General features: G+C 42.4%; 1 protein-coding gene across 3 annotated transcripts in view; it reads left to right on the top strand.

Annotated features, from left to right (window-relative positions):
• Window positions 1-14,804, top strand: part of chst11 (carbohydrate (chondroitin 4) sulfotransferase 11) — a 68,475-nt gene extending 53,671 nt beyond the window's left edge. For all 3 annotated transcript variants that reach the window (XM_034578568.1, XM_034578567.1, XM_034578569.1), the window contains exons 3-4: window positions 11,189-11,418; window positions 12,318-14,804. In XM_034578568.1, the coding sequence (XP_034434459.1) occupies window positions 11,189-11,418; window positions 12,318-12,942 (855 nt within the window). In that variant the 3' untranslated portion in view covers window positions 12,943-14,804. The remainder of the gene's footprint in view (window positions 1-11,188; window positions 11,419-12,317) is intronic.
• The last annotated feature ends 8,112 nt before the right edge of the window (window positions 14,805-22,916 follow it).

The raw sequence follows: 22,916 nt of genomic DNA, 5'->3' as shown, positions 1-22,916 counted from the left end.
AATGTACGATTTTGTACAATTTATAGTTCATGAATAATTCATGTTAATCCACTTCCCCCCCCCCCCAGTGGATATTGTGGAACACAGAAAGGAAAGGAAGAGTGTACAGTGTGTAGCAGAAGCTGACAGACATACCTTTCAACAGTCTGTCAGTAGTGTGGTGCAGACAGGAGGACACTGCTGGAGGTGATGCTATCACAGTGATGGATGAAGACTTTCTGCTCCTCTTTGTTTTGTCATCAGTGTCCTCCTCACTATCTGTAACTTATTGTCTGTCTGCCTCTTTCCTCAGCAACAAACCCTGGCCTGTCTCTGTCCTCACACCTTCAGCTGTCCTTTATTCCCTCCACTTTACCTCGGCTGTCCTTCACTGTCTCGAGCTGGCTTCCCCTCTTCCTCACATTTGTTCTCTGCTGATTTCTTTTTACCATTTATCACAGTGGACCTTTTAGAAGCATCCATGGGGCTTTGGCTGCTTTTCTGTGCAGCCAAGATTAGAACAGGTCTACATAGATTCACTGTAGGCTCATTTTCCACATGTTCAAACTCATGTGAAGTCCCATTGATATATTTCTGTGTGCTCAGGAGGGTGTCGCTGGAGCTAGAGTAAACTTTAGTGGGTGCATGGGGTAAGTGGTCAAGAGAGAGCTGTTCCCCGTGTGTGTGTGTGTGTGGACGAGCATGCAAGCATACATTTTTTTCAGATTAAAAAAATGTACTCAGACAAAACCACAAAAAGTAGGAATAAAGACTATAAACTCTGTCCCTCCTCCATTTTCGTGGAGAGTAGAAAACCAACCAGCGGGCTGACTTCCAAAATGATGTGAGCGGGGCCTCGACGTTCTTAATCTGGGCCCGATCTTATTTGCTATTTTTACCTTCTCATTTGTTATGACTGTGAAATTAAACTGTGCATCCTCAGGGCCAACTCTGATCTGAATTAAAATCTGAATGAGTTGATTTACCAAATTAAGCTCTGAAGGGAATCATTTGATGTGGCCACAAAAACAATCCGATTATCTTCTAAATCGAGGAAAAGGGAAACTTTAAATAGCAATAATCTTTCCTCCTCGTGGAAGTGTGCTTTTTCTTCCTACTAGTAATCACAGACGGTCACAGAGAGGTATGCAGACACCATGATTACCCAGCCAGAGCCTGGCTCACAGTTAGATGCTGATTCAGACACGAGAGCTGAGTCTGGTGAGTCCCACGGCTGCTTTGTGACAGGGAGGAATGACTCAGGGCTAATGTGAGACTGATGCAGTCATTGTAAGGGAAATATGTGTTTGTGTGCTAAACTGTAAGGAGAGGCTGTTAGATGATCAGGTGTGCTCCCTTAAAAGAGTCACTTTCCAATCATTCTACATCAGTTGATCTGGACAGAGTGTTTGGATCTTTTCTTTCATTGCTATGGCAACTGAAGTACTTCATCTGATTCATCTTGTTCAGCTGCCACTTTGACAGGTTTTTCAAAGCACTGACAATGTAGGCTTGCAGGAGGCTCCAGGTCCAGGAACTATCCGGAGCACTGACACACAGCTGTTGCTTTAGCATTTGACGTTGTGCTTGCCTGATTCTTGGTGCAGGCGGCATTACCATAACCCATTACGATGTCCCGCCCAAGGCACAACATAGACACATTTCGTGCTAACGTGCAATGCTAGCTGTCAATGCTATGCTAAAGGGAAGCACACTGGGAATAAATTCAACAACCAGGTGAACATATCAGGTTCAGCCACTGCAGCTGCCTCCTCTTTCCAGGCTCATTTGAATGATTGGTGTCAAACAGAAACTATATTTGCATAAATGTAATTTGATTGGATAGCTCCTGTGCTGCCATTTGAAAAGTTGAGCTTTTCTCAACTTCTCCCACAAACAAAGAATGCATGAAGCGACGTTCGGTTGTGCAAAATGTCACCACATTTAAAGTGAATGAGCAGCAATGAGGTTTATCGTGGCAATAGCAAACAACCTGTTTTGTTGTTTTGTTAAAGAAGCTGTTGAGCAAAAATGGTCCCCAGTCAGAATGTGATGTGCTTTTCACTTCCTCACTGGGTTTGGTCTATCTTGACAGGAGGCTGAGCAAAATAGTCCACACACCCGTCTCTCCAGCCACCTCCTTCAGCTCCTCCTGAGGGATTCCAGGGTCTCTCCGCACTCGGACATGCTCAGTATACCTCTCCAGTGAGGCTTTCAGGAGTGGGGTCATGTCAATGTGAAGTTCTACTTGCACATGTCCCTGTGAACTAAAAAAAGTCAGTCAAGTGCTCAGGATCATAAGAACTCAAAAGGAGAAAATTAGGAGACTCTACTTGAGGCTCAGGTAGAATGATGAGAACTGCGTTCATCCAGAAAAAGGTTGAAATGTTGACATATGAAGATTTAAGAAAAAACTCTATATTTCGTCAGCCCTGATTTGACAGGCTACAGTGCTTTAAAACAGAACTTTAAAATGAACATGCTCTGAGTATTAACTAAGCTGCAGAGGGGTCGATTAGGCCCTTTGTTTATGAAGGTATTCCGTGACGGAAGTGTCTGCATGTGTCTGTGCCATTAGATAATTCCTGTCTGGATTGTTTCACCAGCTGCAGATAGTTTGCTCACCCAACAATCCTTTCAGATTAGTCGAGTGCCTGGGGTTTTCTCTCACTTCCTCTCCCGCCCTCTCTGGGGGCACCTGGGGCCAGATTAAACCATGGAACACAGAAAGAGAGACTGGCATGGACTTGAAAGAGGCGTCGCACCTTTCACCCACAGCAAAGAAGATAAAGCAGCTGTCTCTGTGTCGCTCCGCTGTAAAACCATCAGGCCAGAGCACAGCCATACAATTTGTGCATGGGTTTAAGATGTGTGTGTGTGTGTGTGTGTGTGTGTGGGTATGTGTGCGAAGCTGGATGAGTCATTTGGGGTTTGAAGACAAAGGGATTTAGAGGAGGAGGCTGCACACTTTTCGTCTCTGTGTATGTGCGGAGGCTGCCTATGAACAGGGCTGAAGACTGGAGGTGAGAGGAGAGAGACAGAGGGATTTAGAGGAGATGAGCGCTCTTAGAAGATAAACTGTGCTGAGAGAAGAGACTGAATGGCACAGACAACATGGACAAACAAGATCTATAGTTTCATTATCATCAAAGAAGACTTATTTCTAAACCAGCCTGTGTTCTTGAATTACTTTACACAAAAACCTGGTTCAAATGAGTATTTGTTCCTCATCTCCATCTCCTCAGAAGCTCATCGAGCTCATTGAGTTTTGTGACCAGTTCTCACTGAAAAACATTTTTTCTCAAAGACTGAAATGTATTTTTCCTGAATTATCTGTTCAAATAATCTCAAATTTGCTGCCCTTACTTCTGCCTACTCTTCTGGTGCTGGCAGCCAAGTTGTTGTTTCAGCCTGCTTGAGAATGTTCACAGGAAAAGGGGGCGGGGCGCAAATGAAAAAGCACACTATCCCCTATACCACACTATAACTAATTAAATGTGTTGTCCCTCACGTTAAATATGTGAGTTTGCAAAACTAAAAGTTTAAGAGTTAAATAACATCATTTTATCAGTTTAAAATGTTTTAAATTCACTTACTAAAGAAAAGTAGCAGACTTTATGATAAGTGAGAATGTTCTTTTACATATCTTTCTTCTCATCCTCTCATCTCCTCTCCCTCTCTGGTTTGTGCTCCCTGAGGCTGAAACACATCACGCACAGAGAAAAAGGGCAAAGTACCCATGAGGGGTTGAGGGAAACTTTAGGGCCTCTGAGGGAAAGTCAGAGCAGTCTGTTATTATCCTGTCTGAGGTGCTATAATTATACGCCCACTCTTCTCTATGAGATTTACTGACACAAACACACACACACACACGCACATGGTGTACATACTGTTTACCAACAGTAAATATCTAACTGATATAGTGTAGAACTGCATTAGTGAGGCAGTATCTTCTTCCTCTGTGCTGTTCCCAGCACTTATCAAACGTATTGGGTAAGCATTGGACTGTTTATCCTGGTTCTTTGATGCAGTCTCAGGTGGATTAAATTCCCCTGGCAAGTTAGCCAGGTCTCTGACCTCTGGTTAGTGTAGTGACTAATGACTTTGGGTCAGGGAGAGACAAACTTACTCTGGTGTCATTATCCTGAAGTGGCTCCAGTAGAGCTCATTGACCTCAATTTTTTCTGTATTTTAATTTTTATGTGTTTCATGGGATTATATGGCATGTGGTGGCTGGGCCTGTGTTCAAACCATTCACTCTTGTTTGCATTATGGTGCATTTTGGGGGTGTGGGGCTGTAAGAGAGATTCTTTTCAAAATTCTTCTACAGGCAGGTGGTGCATTCAAGCACCTGTTACAATTGGACAGCTGGTATTTGGCTGTGAAAAGTCATCCATTCAGAAGGTTCTATTAATAATATCAGATGTCGTTGACAGGGTTCATTTAGAAAGTTGGTCCTTCTTGCAACTGCATCACCACACAGCAATAACATAAAATTGAAACTTAAGTTGCTGACAGTTGTGATATTGGTGCATTGAAATTTACTGAAAACTACTATATCAAGTTGAACACGTTCCTAGTGGGTGTGAGACTCCGCCAGGATTGGCCTTTGTGACCAATTCTGCTCGTGATTTTCATGGACAGGATTTTAAGGTGGTGAGTAAAGCATTAGGCTTTGGAACCTCAGAATGCTTTATGCGGATGATGTGGTTCATTTGGCTTCGTCAGGCTGTGCCCTGCTGTGTGCACTGGGGCAGTTTGCAGCTGAGTGTGAAGGGGTAGGGATCAGAGTCAGCACCTTTAAGTCCAAGGTCATGGTTCTCTGCTGGAAAATGGTTGATTGCTCTCCCCGGATCGGGGGTGGGGGTGGGGGTGGGGGGGGGGGGGGGGGGGTGGGGGGGGGGGGGGGGGGGGGGGGGGGTGGAGTTGCTGCCCCAAGTGAAAGAGTTTAAGTATCTCGGGGTATAGTGTTTTGTGCCTGGGTGAACAACAGACAACCATGTGCCACGGTTGTCTGTTGTTCGCTTCTGCGGTTCTTCGTGTGGTTTCTGGTATAACTACTGTAGTTCCTGGTATAAAAGTTATTTATGTACTCAACTAAATGCCAGGACTGTTCGCAGCCGTGCATCTTCCTGTCCTACGATAACAATCAAAACCTTGTTTAAAAAATGTATGATATTTTATTTATCCACTTTTGATTTGATTCAAACTTAAAAACCACAGTGATAGGGTTACTAAAATTAGGCTACTTCGTCCTCTGATCTGTACATGGCAACGCTGGAATAATGAAGAGTAAGGGTCATGGTTGTGTCAAATATGGAATGTGATGGTGATTACGATGGTATGGTATGGTTAATGCTGGGCAAATAGGTCTAGGGTTGAGTGGGTAGTGCAAAGGAAGGATGGAATTTGATCGGGCCTCGTCAGCTCCATTGCTGAATTTGAGTGCCTCGGTCGCTGGCATACACACAGTGGCCGTTCACTGCTTCCCCTCAGTGTCTTATGTAACATCCAAAAAATCTCAAATTAGTAGTTTCACTTCACTTGCTTTTCTAAATGTTTGGGTTGTGCTGAGGTTTGAAAACCTGGCTTCTGACTCAAATCTAAGCTGATCTGCTGCATCAGCTCTGTGTATGTTCAAATGCAGCTTGGTTAGAATGAGAGTTACTAACATGTTATGACTTAGTAAAACATAATATATTTATCCCCTGGCCCCTCAATCGATAGAGGGATGAGTACAGATAAAGAAACATTTCCTCTGGTCTTTTCCATGTCGCAGGGGAGCAGAAGGGTAGAAGCTGGAAGGCCTGTTCTACCTCTGCTGCTCCCACTTCTCATAAATTACATTATGGAAAGTTAATGTGATGCTGGCCTCAGTGGAAAGGATGATTCCACCTCATAGACTGTGAGCATTGTCAAGATTTTATTGAAGGCTGTGCCTCGTTGCCTTTCCTAGAGACTCAGGTGAAGCAAGGTGTGTGTGTTTGTGTGTGTGCGTGAGTGTATGTGTCCATGTTAGGGTGTTTGCTACAGTGATACACTGGCAGCTTTATTTCTGCCTACTCTATGAATACCAGCCTGTAAGCAGAGGGTCAGAGACAGACTGCATTCAGTGCTCACTGTGTGTGTGTGTGTGTGTGCGTGTGAGAAAGTGAGGTGCTTTGATGAATCCTATTCATCTTTGTTTAGATCTTAGACTTCACAGCTCACATGATGAGAGAGAAGCCGATGCACAAGGTGAAGACGAGGCCTGCACACAAATCAGGTTTCAGGAGACAAAGTGTAAAAAGCATCCTTCCGACATTAACAACTTCAAACTGAAATGAGTATAGATTCCGCTGCGGCACTTCAATCTATTCTCCTTGATTGTGTTTTCATTTCTATTGCAGCTCTTAGAGCTCCAGACACATGTAAGTCTTCCAGAGACAATGGATTGATAATTAGGAAACAGCACCTAGACAGGTGGCGGTATCATGCTGCACGATTACAACTAATAGAGGGAGTATTTTAACAGCAATACTGTCTCACGCTGTGTTCAAATTGTAGCAGGAACCAGTTTTTATGCCTCCATGATGAAGGCATTATTTTTTACGAGTTATCGACTTCACATTTTTGTGAGCCCGATTTCTCATGAATACCTTGAGGTAAAGTCTTCAAATTTAGTCCAATTATTTAAGTTCGGCTGAAGAATTATTTTTGAATAGATTTTGATTGCCAAAGGTCAAAGTTTAATTCACAGAACACGTTTTTGCCTTGTGAAAATGTTATCTTAAGTACGTATCGAGAGAATCCTTCTAATTTGGACTCAGATTAACTGATTACATTCGGGTAGTGAAAGGTCACAGTGGCCTCACAAAACAGGTTTTTGGCCTTTTGAACATGATACCGCTAGTCTGCCCTAAATTTTGACTTCTGTGATTGTGAATTCAATGTGTCAGTAACTCCTCTGGTTTGGAGAGGCAGGGTGGTAATTCTAGTTAAATCTTAAAGGAAAATATGTTTCATGCAGCTTCTTTAAACAAAGGGTTCCAATTAATCCGCATGTCATGATGAATCGTGATGCATTAGCACCCCATTTTCTCTCCAACACTATTTAGAACATATTTCACAAGTTCTGGGAAATAGATTATCTACAGAAATGTGTTTCCATATTTATGCTAATTCAAAGAGACAACATTACATTCTGCAGAGATATATCAGTATGATTTCTAGTCACCATTTTGGAGCTATAATGTCTAAAGATTATGCCTCATATTTCATGACAATATCCTCCCAATGGTCATTGAGATATTTTTCAGTCTCCACCAAAATGGTGGACTTAATATTTGACAGTCAGCCTGACAATGGTTTCCCTAGAGCCATTCAGCTAGCTGGGCTCAGAACTGACACTATTGAATCATTTTCTGATTCAACATGTCAACCAAGCTGCCTGCTGTGACAGTAGACGGAGACAGGGCCTGCAGCGCTCCTCGCTATGTGACATTATTTTTCCATGACTAGCTTGTAAAGTAGCTTGCTACTTTTAGCAAGAATTTAGTTTACCTACTTTGAGTGCAGAGCAGTAGCATCACCAGTGGTTTTAAATTAGCTTAACAAGCAACTAATCAATTGGTAAAACAGAATGAAACCATTGGCAAGGATGTGTTCTGCATCACACATCATCCTGCAAAAGATTCAGTATGGGTACCTGCTTATACAAGCATAGCACTACCAGAGCAAAAACTTCACAGGGTATTGTTAAGTCTAGTGTGACAGATGACTAAACAAAAACTAACTAGAGCATCTGATCTGGAGAAGATGACCCATGTCGGTTTGTGGTCATTTTGATAAAAAACAACAACTGCATACAGTAATGTGCTCTATTTATAGATTGAAATAATAAACTCTTACAAAAGGAGCCAATAATGGGGATGCTGATACTTGGTAAACTTGAGGCTCTGTGCTGTTAGTACACTCTTTGTTCCATCCTTCCTCATTAAATCCCCTTCCTAGCTTCTTCCGTTGCAACCATCAGCAGATCAGGAGGAAGCTATTTATTACAGCGCTCGTATCTGAAGGGGCCGCGCTGCGCTGATTCTCACTTCATATTTCAAGCTCATAGCAGTGATAATAATACAGCCGTGGCGAGGAAATTAAGACTTGAAATATGGAAGCACAATCTCAATGTGCCCCTGTCATCAGTTTCTTACACATTGTACCAACAAATGTGCAGTGACAAGAAAAAAGCATCATCGTGAACAATGGGTTTTGTCTCAAACTCCTCCCGAACTCTGGAGATGAGACAGTAGAAATGTTTCTATTTGCATATCCAACACTGGTAATGACTTTTATCCTCAGATTAGGTTTAAATGTATGCATGGGGTTTTTCCTTCCCTCTCCTCCCCTTCTGAATTGTTTTCCTGTTTCAATGAACAAGTTTTCCAGCCAGAATGGATGCAGTTGCCAAGTGAAAAATCTCGCCTAACCTCACATCTAAATGAATATGTGGTATCAGTTTGCTTTATTACTAAGTTATTCATGATATAGCACAGCTGCAAAAGAAAACTGCCGGGCTGCGACCTTGACCAACCAGAGAAGTTCAAAAATAAATTGGCCATATTATTAGAAAATGCTAACTACATGTGTTTTTTATGAGTTTTGCTCCATCTGATCTGACACTAGTTCATGTCCACAGGGGAGTGGGGGGGGTAATGTACAGGCAAATAGGAGTGCAATGGTGTCAGCTGTCCCACGGGAACTGCTCGACATGGCCAGAGGTCATTGACCCCCATCACGGCTTCCTCTCTGTATCGACATATCTCATCGCCTCCTTCTCTCTCTCTCCCTCTCATCCTCACTCTTTCATCAAAACTGCACAAAGGAGCAACTGAGCTACTTGAAGGGGAGATAAACGTGGCAGACGGTAATCCAGAAGAAAGAGGGGCGATAAGGAGGGGAAAACTGAGGCAGAGCAGATGACAAGATTCCCCCCTTGTTTCTTTTCCCATGTTAATTACAGAATTTGTCCTCCAGGATGGGAGAAGGGGGGGGGGGGGGGGGGACATGCTTGCTGCAACATCCGTGTGAAGCTTGATGTCTCTGAGCCGATAAAAAGGAGAGGGTTTCATTAACAAAGAGCTGCTGTTCAGCCGTCACTGATACACCTTAGCATGAATAAGGGAGGAGTGGAGAGCACACGAAGGAAGACGAAAGAGAGGGAACAAAGTGGGAGAGGGACAATTATATTTATATGTGCACACACATTTCCTTTTGGGAACAAGATTGAAAAACTAATAAATGGTAAATGGTCTGTATTTACGTATATAGCACTTTTCTAGTCTTTATGACCAATCAAACTGCTTTACAGTACAGTTTTTTCCCCTTCACCCATTCACACACACATTCACACCGATCTATGAGCAGCACTTTTCCCATGATAACGGAACAGCCTTCTAGGATTCAGCATCTTGCCCAAGGACACTTCGGCACACGGAATGGGGAAGACTGGGATCGAGCATCCGACCCTCTTGTTAGAGAACGACCCACTCTTTCCCCCGAGCCACACATGAAACTTGTGGTTGGATCAACAAAAGAGACTATGTGGGACAAAAGTAGAAGCAATGTTTCCAAGACATAACTGTGGATCATTGTGATCCTAAACTTTAGTCTTCTGCATACATGCAGCATTGGCTTCACCAACTCTGCAGTTGAAACAGCACTGAAGTGCATTGAGTATGCTCTAACATTATTCTAATATCTTTAAATAATTAATCAGGGTGGTTCTGTCTTGAATAACATTCAGAATATTGTAAAATTTTGAATTCAAAATGGAAAAACCTTTCTTATTAATATAGATGGGACAGCGCTGACCTGACCTTTTTCCACACATGACTATCTATTGAAAAAAGCAACAGACTATGAAACAGGACTTGATCACAGACATGATCCTGAAATATCTCAGATTCTGTGTTTGTTTACTTCATGTTACTTACCTACTTAGTTTTGGTGTTTTCTTGATTTACTGTAGAGATTGGGATTGTACCGTATCACAGAACTGCCTTTGTATGTTGTCATGAGATAAAAAGGTGTGAAAGATCGATTTCCAAACCATGCACATGATCGATTGTGCACGTGGAGACATGGCTCTTGAGAGAGAAATACAGAAGAAACTCTTTAGTCAGACTGTCTTAGCATGTCACACTTGGTTATTTGAGCATTTCGTGTTCCTCTCAGCCCCGACCAGAGCAGCACTGAAAAGCCACACTTGTGAGTAGTACGGAGCAGTAAAGCTGCAGGCCACAGTACAATCAATTTAGATTCCATGAGGAAACGGTGGCACTACCCTGGAGGGGAATTCAGACCCAGAGGAAAAATAACATTAGAAAACATTCCTGCCCTTCAAATGCAAAGCCTCCAGGCTGCTCTCGGCCTTGGATTCTTGTCATTCCTTCCCCATCTCTCTCCCGTCCTTCCTGCCAAGGTCCACTTCATCACAAGCCTCACTGTGAATATGGAATATGCTTCAGATGATTGATTGCTGAGTAAATTTGTGCATATTGAACACTCAATATCAGTAATATCCTCCAATATGATTATTTCCCTCCATACCCATGTACTAATCTCTATATAGTCTGTGGAGTGACTCAGATAGGGGAAAAGATAGTCAGTGAAGGGTAAGTATTATAAAATAGAGAGGCTGAATTTACCATAACACTTTTTCTGTCTGCTCGTCGATCTTGGTTCAGTTTCATTCACTTGAGAGTGCTTTAGTGGCACAGAAATAATCAGTGGTGCTACACATCTCAACAAACAACTAAAATACATTATATAGTTTTCATTCGTGAAGGAAAAGGTTCATTTGATTCTGTTCTGATTCAATTTCTTACATTCTAATACTGTGAGAAGCGCACGGCCAGTTACAAAAAATGTAACGTGCAGGATATTGTTTGTTACATTTAACCCATTTCTTCACGTTCTACACACGTGTCTCATGAAGGAGGTGTGAAATGTATTTTTCAGCATTATTTAATTTATCATTTTATTAACGCTGTCTAATGTACAATATGGATTAAACGGCCATTAGCTCCTGCTTCAGACTGGACACATGTGGACAAGCAGTGTGCTGATCTCCAGATCCAGATGGTTACCTATCAAATGCTTTTTATTTGAATTTTAAAGTGATACAGTCTCTTACTCTCTCCAACTCCTGTCTTTGCTTCTCGCTGAACAGATGGAGTTGTCAGGAGCAGCCGTCCACCACCAGGCCAGGAGGGATCAGGTGGTGGATGCCTGTCGTATCTACAGTGCATCCAGCCGTAAGCGGCGAGTCCTGACACCTGGAGACCTAAAACACCTTGTGGTGGATGAGGACCATGAGCTCATCTATTGCTATGTCCCCAAGGTGGCCTGTACCAACTGGAAACGGGTCATGATGGTGCTCACAGGTCGGGGCAAATACAGGTGAGTCTGGCACCTGTCACTCAGAGTAGCCTACTCGGGGCCATTTATTGAGCTTTTACTTTTACTGCTCTGTGATTGAAAATAATAATTTAAATAGCACTTCAAAACCAGAGATTCCAGAGGATATAGGAATATTCATCAAAAGTGAGGGAATAAGAGAAAGAAAAATGGCCCCAGAAATAAAACAATAAAAACGAAAACACAAATAAGCATTGTAAAAATATATTCAAAAGCCTTCAAACAGAACTGTGTTTCCAGAAGATATTTAAAAGAAGATATTGATTTGCAAGTATGGGTTAATCGGGCTCTAACACTAACAGCTCTGTCCCTTTTAGTCTGATATCCTGACATGTGAAGAGCAGGTTCCTGTTGAGGACCTCAGACTTACATGCAGGTTGATAAGAGGAAAGTATTTCAGAAACATAGATTGGGACCATGAAGTTCTTTAAAAGTCATTTGTAGAATCCTATAATGGATTCTGTGATAAACTGGTTGCCAATGTCGAGACATTAAGAGAAATGTAGCATGATCTTTTTTGGTAGTATAGTTTGGCTGCTGCAGTTTGAACTATTTGAAGTCTATGGATAGTTTACTGTAGATACATTACAGTAAACTAAAGATGAGGAAATGAAAGCATGTGTGATGGTTTCTCTATGTGAAGCTCAGACATGAAAAGATTTTAGCAATGAACCTTAAATGATGGAAATTGGACTGAGACAAAGACAAAAGACTTAGTGTCATTAGTAAAGGATTTTAATTCAATGTCCACATTGTTATGATCAAAGATAAGGATCTCATTTGTATCTGGATTTAACTATATATTAGTAATACAAGGACATGAATGCTTGTTTTTTGGTTTTGCCATTGTTCCTGACAGTATCCTGTGCCTCCTTCCACAGTGACCCAATGGATATCCCTTCAAACGAAGCTCATGTTCCATCCAACCTGAAGACACTGAACCAGTACAGCATTGCAGAGATCAACCACCGCCTCAAGAACTACCTGAAGTTCCTCTTCGTCCGCGAACCCTTTGAGAGGCTGGTCTCCGCATACCGTAACAAGTTCACCCTCAAGTACAACTCGTCCTTCCACAAGCGCTTTGGCACCCGTATAGTCCGTCGCTACCGAAAGAATGCCACACAGGAAGCCCTGCTCAACGGTGCTGATGTCAAGTTCAAAGAATTCACCGAGTACCTGGTGGACCCAGCCACGCAGCGTGATGGCCCACTCAACGAACACTGGCAGACGGTCTACCAGCTTTGCCACCCATGTCACATCCACTACGACTTGGTGGGCAAGTACGAGACACTGGAGGAAGATGCAAACTATGTGTTACGGTTGGTGGGTGTCAGCGACTCCCTCCACTTTCCAAGTTATGCCAAGTCCACCCGCACCACAGATGCCATGACGGCCCAGTTCTTCAGCAATATCAGCACTCAACAGCAGATCCAACTCAACCAGCTTTACAAGTTGGACTTCCTCATGTTCAACTACTCCACACCCAGCTACCTCCGGCTGGACTAACAGAGGACAGAGCTGGTACTCTGAGAATTGTTGCCTTGTTTAAGGAGAGGCAACACCATGAGGGAAGGGCAGAATTTTTTGGAAGCAACCTTGATTTTAAAAACTGTTGTTGTACCTTGCGGGTGTGGGGTCTGAAATGAACAAAGAAGGAAAAGAAGGAATTCATGCTCGTCTGGGCATAGGTTGGATGATGTCACTCTGGGTGATACAGAGAACACTGACTGGATTAGAATGTGGTCCAAATGGAGCAGACACATGAAAAGACTAAAATGAGAGGGTGAAGCAGGTCTTCAAGATGTTTTAAAGGGGGAACTTATCCTCAGAGGACAGACTTGAAGAGGGACTCCCCTGATGAAGGTCCCTACACATTTATATAAACTGCTGACAAATTAGGCTGCTTTCGATTGTGCAAAGTAAACAGCAGCCTTGCACGTGCCCCGACCCCAATGCATCGCAGGAGCTAAGCTTATCTCCCCCTCCTCTGATCAATAGAGCAACTCCGCCAAATTGTAAAAGACAATTCATGTCCTTTGCTGCGCTGCCAGCATGGTGTGTTAGCACCCATCACCCTTGCCCTCATTAAATTCATACATTTCAGAGGGAAACTGGCTCATCACCACCCCAAGGACGCCTTGTGATGGATGGCTACTGACTTAATTATCATGACCTCTACAACTGTAACTATGGTGGCATGGCTTTCAGCCATCAGTTTTGACCAATCAAGTTCTGTCACTGGTCTCTATCATTAAGATGTTGGCAAAAGGGACCCCTTGTGTTATGACGTCTGCTGCAACAGTGAAGTATGGCATTGTTTAATAAAACATTGCCTGAAACGACCCTGAACACTTTGAGCTACAGAATGTGGTTGGAAAGGGACAGGATGCGCTCACAGGACTGGATGGTCAAAGACACTCTGCGTGGGTGTAAAAGGGTTAAAGGTGCTGAATCTTCTAACCCCGCCCTCCCGCATCCCATCCAGGGTCAACACATCCAGAGCCACATCCACAAACCCCCTGTTCCAATGACCGAACATGTCTTTCTTTAAATTAAGATGATCCTTTTGTCTATATGCTTAGTTTTGTTTATATTGGAGCATTGCTGCGAGCAGCAATTACAAAAGATTATTTAATTTGCTTCGTTCATTTAAACTAAAAGAAAGAAATAATGTTTTGTTTTCCTGAGCTAATGAACATTGTAAAGTATTTTTAAAAGTTGAACTGTTATTAAGAGTTCTGTCATGTTAATTTCTTTTTTCACAACTTGCCTCTGGTGCCATTACGTTATCAGTGCATCACAGCACTTTCATCTCTGAAGGGTGGTGCGTTTTGACCAGTGGCTTTGTCTTTCTGTGTCTGAGATCATCAGAGATTCGTGGGTGATTTTCAATTTCCTGTTCGGCGCCATAATGGCTGTGAAAGCTTCAAAGATCCACACTCAGTTTTCAGTGCACATCATTGCCACCCAGCAAACCCATGGGACGATTACCCCATCCCCAACAAGACCAAGAGAGGTAGCTGCTGTTCTCAGTGTCCATATCAGTAATCTCCTGGCCACATCACCGAATCAGATAGTATCTCATACTGTAATGTGATTGATGTAAGCAATGCTAAGCAATGTCAAGGTTAATAACTGCACTCTCCATCATGCTGTGAATTGGATTAGGGCTGTTGTGTAAGCATTATACAGGAGGGAGCATGAGAGAGGAGCAGGGGAAACAGAGAACAGGTGACCTGTCTCACTCACAATGACAAGAGCAAAAGAGAGTCTTTTTGTTTTTTGCAAATGTTTTGTGAATTCTAAATCACTTCTCCTTCAAAGCAAAAGTAACATGTTTGAAAAAGCTGCATCACTTTGTTGTATTTGATGGAACCAGAGATTTTCTCTCCCTCTGTTTGTTGGACTGAGTTTAACCAAGCCCTAGTTTTAAAGGAATCTGAAGGGTATTTTTTATTAATTTATGTGTTATCCATCACTCCTGCTGGTAAATAACTTAAATAACAGTAAATAGCTCACAGAGTCAGTGTCGAGAAGTTGCTGATGAGCACAAGACCAAGAAGCCCCCCCCCCCCCAAAAAAAGCCCCAGGTTCCCTTAGTGAAAATTGGTTTATGGTAATCTGATTAATTGTAACTTTGTTTAGGAATATGGGCATATGCACTACTAAAGCCCAACATCAGTCGCTGTGATTTACACATCACATCTGAATGTGTGTCATACCCCCACTGCAGAGTTGACAGTAACTAGCACCTTCGCCTGTGGATTTTACCAATGAATCAGAAAGCCTATAGGTCCCTGTGCACTGGTCACTAACTGGCAGAGTTTATAGTCATGGAGAGGGAGGTCAAAATTCCAGAAAGCATTTTCATTGGACACAGAATGAGTAAATTCACCTGAGTGCAGGGTGAGTCATCAAACATTTAAACAAAGAGAAAAGGCAGATTTAGATGTAAAACATACAAGGATATTGGTTTTATAATAATACGATACTTATTAACTGTAGTATCATCTTCAGTGCAGCTTTGCAGTGTATTAACACAGTTTATACACTGTCAAGACCAAGAACATTTTACTTCTACTAAACTGATTGATTACTTAATAACCCATAATGCAATTCAAGGACAGATTAGCTCCCCAATAAGGTTTTATTTTGTGGTGACCCCAGGTTTTTAAGATTCAGTTGGTGGGTGAAATATCAGCATAACTCACACTTATTGTGGTGGATGCTTTAGCTTCAGACCTCCTCATGTAGTCATTAGTGTACATGTGTACATGCCTGTGTGTGGCTGGTGATGTGTCCTATTTTCCTGTTTTTACCCTCACCCCGACATCTGGCTCTTATAAAGTAGAAATGCTCCTGGCCTTGCCTGTAGCCCTGGGCCTGCAGAAACAAAGGCTGTATTCTCAGCACAGCTTCGTCACATTAGCACTTCTGCTGATGCTGATGCCACTCAGCATCTTACCCAGCAGTTGCAGGCAGAGGCAACACCTCTCCACTTTAACAAACCAAGTGAGCGCGAGCATAAACTGCTCATTTAGCCCCAGAATGGGAGACAAACGATACAAACGAAGGACCTCTTAACCTACAAACAAGTCACCACAGGGGCCTCTAATTTCTCCTCTTCAACCTCCCTTCAAAAGTGGCCTCCTGTATTTGAAAAAACAGAAGCAAGTCAGTGTCAATGATCCGTGGCGTCCCTGTGGGAAAAGGTCAGCCTGTTTAAACAAACCGAGGTGGTCTAAAATCCCCACAGAGAACTAAGTGAGCACTGAGGCCATGGCTGATTTCCTGCCTCAGATAGAGACACGCCAGCCCAGTTGGAGTGCTTTTGTCCTCATTCTTTACCCCAGTCTGCATAAATCCAATCATTTTCACTGCCCAGCTGTCTCATTCTGTTGGGAGTTATTATATTCAAGTCAAGCTGACAGCTTTATTTATGTTGTTTTTAAACGACGTCTATTATTAGACTGAAATATTAATTTGCTATTTTGCCGAGGACACAGGACATCCTCAAAAGACATCTGATTATGTTTTTCTCAAGGACGACTGGAAGATGTGTGCTTGTGTCTTTTTTTACAATTATCACAAATTGATCCATCTTTAGATAGACTAAAGCCTTGGGTCATACACGGTAGTTGTCAACAGCAGTTAAAGGAAAACTTATATGATGCTATCAAGCTATAGCCAGGAGCCACTGAAGCTAAACTGAATGCCTGTTAGCGGTAGCGTCATGTTTGTCATACAGACATCGGCGTGATATAAATCTGCTCTTCTCCCTCTCAGCAAGAAAGTACAAAATTGTACTCCCCCTGTCTTTATCGAGAAAAGGCTATTAAGAGTAAAAATGAGTAAATAAAGTTTCTCTAGTTTTTCAGGTTTCATTCTGGATCTTGTTTGGCACCAAAAACAGTATATACGAAAAGAAATATTATCGTGGTTCATATCATCGACACAGAAGGACAAAGCAGGAACTTCTGATCAGCTTCTCTCCGTCTGTTTCAGTTCTGACATATCTACAGTCGAAAAACAGTTTTTTGTACAGTCTAGACATAATGTTATTTACGCCGCTACTGTTTTTCAGCTGGTAGGTTTGGATATTATATAAATGAATTACTCTGGTTGCCTCAGACACGCACACACACACACACACACACACATTCACACTCTTGTCACTTACTTTATGAATGACAAAAATAAAAAGAATCGTCAGTGAATTTAGCTTGAAGGATAATTCTACTATATTACAATGTTAGTTGCTGAGGTCTGAGAGAACATCAGAAAATATCAGTGGAATAAATTTCAGTGAACCAGTGGAACAATGAGCAGTCTGAAAATCACACAGGTTATAAACAAGCCAATGGTTCATCCACTTTGTTTGGAGGAGGATACTCCAGAGGGGAGTGCGTCTGAAACATCAGTCATCCCAACATTCAAATTCAAATCAGTGTTTCCACAACTCAGCAACTACTGCAGTAGGCCAAAGGCTGAACCACAAAGTTAGTAACTTTACTAAAACTCTGAATCAATGACCACATGTCTGATACAACAACAAATCCAATGGATCCTTGTCTGATTCAGCCAGCTGGTAAAATAGCTGACCATACCAGTCTTTGCCTGCAGGATAAAGAATGGGGATGTCATATTTCTACCTAGTAAAATTCACGGGACTTGGTGACACACGACATACACCAGTGATTCAGTGACAGCAGTAAAAACACTACTTTGATATGAGTCTTCCTGAAGAACAATAACTGTGGCACATCCACCCATGAGGACCATGTGAGGCTGGATGAGGATTATCCTGCTGCGTCTGCAAACTGAACGAGCAACGTTTTTTGGAAACATCTGTCACTGTTTATAGACAGACCCCTGGCTTTTGACTTTAACCTTCCATATTATAGAAGCTTCTTCTAATGAACTGAGCCTTTTGAGACGATGGGATGTCGTCCACCTTTCGGTTTTTCTGACCACCTCTGTTTCCTGCCCCTTTTTTATTCTGTTGTTGCACTATTGCAACTTCTCCTGATCCCAACAATAAATTTACAAAGTACAATTATATTATTAATAGAAAGTACAATCAAAACAACAAATGTCAATCTAAGCAGTAAATCAGTAGAATTGTCCTTTAATCAAGCTGCTTTATCTGATTTCTACCAAGATGCTACAAGTTTATTGTTTACAGAGCAACTGTAAAGAACATGTCATGTCCTGCATATGCCCAGTGAAGGACGCTGATAAATCAGTGTGAGTGGAAGGCTCACAACGTGTTGAAAAATGAATACGTTGTCACATGTTAACAGAAGTTGTCGGACGAGTCCACATTAGCGTGGCCTCAGTGAGCCTGCCACGTTTCGTCTGGTACATCCTCTTTCACTGAGCAGAGGTCACACACCTCCAGATGGTGTGGATGTCGCACTGTAACTTGTGCAGTGTGTGCGTGACCTTATGAGAAAGGTGTTCAGGATCATTAGTGTCTGTTATTGAATTAATACCACAACAGCAGCATTTTTTCACCATTGTGTCTATCGGAGTTCCTTGTGTTGTACAATTGGAGCTCTGTGTGTGTGCGTCTGTGCTGTCCCCGCTCTGCCTTAGAGCAGTATTTATTTATTTATTCCACCCACACTCCTTCTTCGCTATCACCATGGCAACACACCTAAACTCTTTGTTTCCCCTTATTTCCTCCCGGGACAGTCGCCCATTTTCTCGCTGTCCCGGGAGCTGGTTGTGCTCAGTTCATTTTCAGGCCTACTCTCTGAAATCCTGAATAATTGAGTGTGTTCTGTGCGGGAGAGTGGTGTCGTCCCTGCAGCAGCACGTTCATCCTGTCTGATATTTTCACAATAAAATAACACTGAAACTCAACGGTGTCTCCCACTGCTTATTTCACGTGAGGACGTTAAAATGTGACCCAGACACAGAGATATCCATGCAGCCGTCACGCTTCTGTCAGAACACAAGATACTTTTGATGGATATTTACTGTGTACACGTACTAGAAAACATTACGTTAGTGTAAGCTAAGGCTGGAGAACAACTACTTTCCATATCTCAGTTATAATCCAGTGATTTGCTCACAGGCTATTCTGCCAGATGTTTCAATAGGACAGTCCATCTCTCTGCTGTCATCACTGTTTGTGCTGCTTCACTCCACTGCAGCACCGTCACAAGTTAAAGCCCGACCTACAGATATTTGGGAGAATCAGTGACTATTTGTAGAGTTTAACCCACATAAATTAACAGTGTCTGTTGATTTCTTGAATTAAAGTTAACTATGCTCACTTTTGTTTCATCTAAAGTGCCTAGGGTATATGTTTCCTAATTCACCCACCATACACCCTGGAGACAAGGACACCTCGAGACCAGACTCCGGGCAGTTCTAGGAAGAGCAGGGCAGAGACTTTGCTTCCCAGCTGCGTCATAGAAATGAAGCTAGCGTAAGTTCAGTCAGGAAGACCTAACCTGCATATTAATCAGCTGAAGTGGGTGTTCCTAAATATCCAATCAGGTCTGCCGCGGTCTCTTTCAGCCAATCATTCAGCACCTGTCAAACTTTAAAAATCCCTTCCCCTCTCTTCCGCAGTCAGCCGTCTTTCAGTGACGCGCATAACCCCTCCTCCACCCCAATCTCCTCCAGTCTCCAGTGGATCATGACAATGGATCGTGGATTACGGCGGCACCCGATCATGGTGGGAGCTGATCGCGGACTAAAAAAATCAACAAGACTGCCTGACAATATACTTATTACTCGTGGCATCCATTGCACTTCTGTCCGTCCTGGAAGAGGGATCCCTCGCATGCGGCTCTTCCTGAGGTTTCTATGTTTTTCCTGTCAAAAAGGTTTTTGTAGTTTTTCCTTACTCTTGTTGAGGGTTAAGGGCAGAGGATGTCACAATTGGCGAAGTCCAATAGGACAATTCTCACGAATATGGGCCATCCAAAACAATCGATTGACTGATGAACCACCACCAGTGTCTAGACCCCGGGGGGGTATTCCTGTTCAATGCTCTGCTCCACCCCCTTCTAATCCTGATGACATCTCACAGGGGTCTAAAATGCCAAAGACTGTAAACATTCACATTACTTCTGTGCGTTTGTCAAAATAAACATTGTTAAATTGAGAATCAAGTCTCTCCTGATTGAACCTACTTTACCCTGAGACGATGCAGTGGAGAAGGCCTACGAGAGCAAGATGCTGAGGGACGCTGAGCTCGCGGCTGATGTACAACAACGAGGCCTGGAAAGCAATAGTTCGACCGGTTGAAGTAACCTGCAGAGGGTTTGTATTCACATTAACATCAAGGCTACTCCGGGAGATGAGAGTGCGAGGAAAGTTCCACTGGCAAGCAGTTAAAGATCTCTCCAGAGCTGCTGAAAAGGGCAGTTAGTGGCTCTAAAAGAAGAAAAAAAGACTCCACCTGTGTCTAAACTGAGTAGATGGCACCTAGGGGGTCAGTCCTGGATGCCGGGGTTCACTGCTGGACCATCTGGAGTCGTTGTGGGCCTATCAGCGAAAGGTTGAGGAAAGACGGCACCCACTTGATAACCCGGAAAGGCACCATAACTCACTGTGTTTTGTCCAAAGGTTTGATGACTGCGCTATAAAATGTCCGGGTCTCATTTCCCAAAAGTATCTTATAGCGAAGATGATGGTTATGTCCTTCCTGTGTGTTTCCCCAAAGCACTGTAACTGAAGAGGGATGATTAATGTGTCCAGGCTGAGTCCCTGCTGCAGTGCAAGGTCCAGGTTTGAATCTAGCCCGGGCCATCCCTTCTCTCCCCTGCCTCTTCTGTCTATCTGTATCTATACAAATAAATCTAGAAACTATTTAAAAATCAAATCAATCAAAATCTGCAAGCATAACTATAAACCATTATAATTTTTGACTGTTGTATTTTTCATTTTTTATATTTTTGTAGTGTTATTTTTCATTTATAAAACTAGTAAAACTAGTAAAATTCAAATTATGAATCAAAACTGCAGCGACACACTGATTTGAGGACATGTTCTTTCAATTTTGAAACCAGCTGCTAGGATAATTTAAGTGTACCATGCTCAACTGACTTCCTTCACAATAATCATAAAGGGTAGCAAGCTAAACTTCTACCTTTAAACTAAGCTTTGTCTTTATGAACAATTCTAAATATAAAAATAATTCCATCTGTTGTTTACAACACTTCTGTGATTTCAATATTTCTAACGTACAAACCGTGCAGACAGGTAAATACATGCTTCCTTTTCCTCTTTCTTCAGCACCAAAAGCTCTTAACAGCATGTACATGCACATAGTCTTAATTGCTGTTTTGGGAAAGGTGTGTAGAAATATAAGAGTGTTCATAAAAATAATCATAAAAACCCCTTAACTTTTAAGATAGAACATTATTAGGAGGCAGGGACCAGGTTCTAACTACAACTCTCAGTTTAGTTAAAAAGAGAGAGCTAATGGTGATAGTGTTGAAAAAGCTGAATGTATTATAGGCTTGACAGAAAGCCAGCCCTCACCTAAACACTCTTGAGATTTTCCTGTTGTTGTAAACATGTCTGACCTGGACAATCTCCTGCTGTGTTCTTCATATGTGAAAGACAAAGTCCGGAAAATGTCCATAGTAAATAGTCTGTATTTATATAGCACTTTTCAAGTCTTGATGACCACTCAAATTCTATGTGCAGCACTTTCTCATAGAGAAAGTGTAATTTCGGGGGTTCAGTATCTTGCCCAAGGATACTTCAGCATGTGGAAGGGGAAGGCTTGAATGGAAATGTTGACCTTCTGGTCAGAGGACGACTGCTCTACCCCCTCAGCTTCAGTTCATGTCTGAAATAGGCTCTAGTTTGTTCACTATTAGCACATTTTTTATCAAGTTTAGCAGAGGGATAGTATCTTAGAATCTATCATTGCTCAGTACATATTGTTGTGCCACACTGCCAGCCCTTTGTTAGCAGGTTGAATTCTCCCTCTATTTTGTCCCTGAGCCTATTCTTCTCCCTGTGCCCGTCCCCACCATCATTGGCAGTAGGTATTTTGTAGGGGGATAATATCCCCTTTAAACCAAAATAAGAAAAATGCCATCCCCCAACTGCATAAATTACTAAATTACAACCTGCCGATTCTGACACCCCCCACTCAGCCATCCCCCATTCCCAAGGACAGAGAGTCCTGTGTGCAGGTGAGTGTCCTTTACTTGATGCTGCTAACTAAATCATGGGATCCGCAGATTATTTTTAAAAGATGAAACCAAGGATCATCGAGAAAAAAACACGAGGACATCGCTCTTTGGCTCACTCTCTCACCTCTCTCCCACACAAACTCACTGATCATCTGTTACAATCAGACTTACTGTCAGGGCAGGATTCAGCATGAACTAGATAAAGCTTTCACTGTGCGTATAAATGCAAACACACACACGGTTTGAAGATGAAATGAATAATGAATCATGAATGAGAACCATTAACATTCAATAAACAATTCTCCCTGTTTAAAAATGTATCTAAACACAGCACTAATCTAGAGATATCTCATTACAATGACAAAATATGACAACTTAAACCGACTATTCTCCGCTGACCGGTTATTGTCCCCCCTGGTAAAAATCAACAAATCAAAACTGGCTACAAGTCCCGAAGAGGGACCTGCAACAAAGGCAGCATCTGCCTGAAGGGCCTTTCTTCTTTTGGTCTTTCTTCACACCAGCTTGTGTTTTGGCACAGTGTTCTTGCTGATGCTGTTTGATTACAAAATAATTACACAAAATTCATTGTATGAACAGAGCCACACGCGTGTCAGTACGACCAGAGAAAAGTCTGCAGCTGTCCATGGACAAGACTGTGGAGACTGTCTGAACCTTTACTTCTACTCTATTTTTCTTTGTACTAATTTGACCCACTCTGCATATAATCTGATACGAAATGAAGCAAAGTATTCATGATAAACAGTCTATTGCTTTGTCCTGGAGCAGGAACTGGATCCATATGCAAAA

Source organism: Hippoglossus hippoglossus, chromosome 23 (assembly GCF_009819705.1).
Source record: "Hippoglossus hippoglossus isolate fHipHip1 chromosome 23, fHipHip1.pri, whole genome shotgun sequence".
Taxonomy (NCBI): Eukaryota; Metazoa; Chordata; class Actinopteri; order Pleuronectiformes; family Pleuronectidae; genus Hippoglossus; species Hippoglossus hippoglossus.
This window is presented reverse-complemented; position numbering and strand designations above follow the sequence as displayed.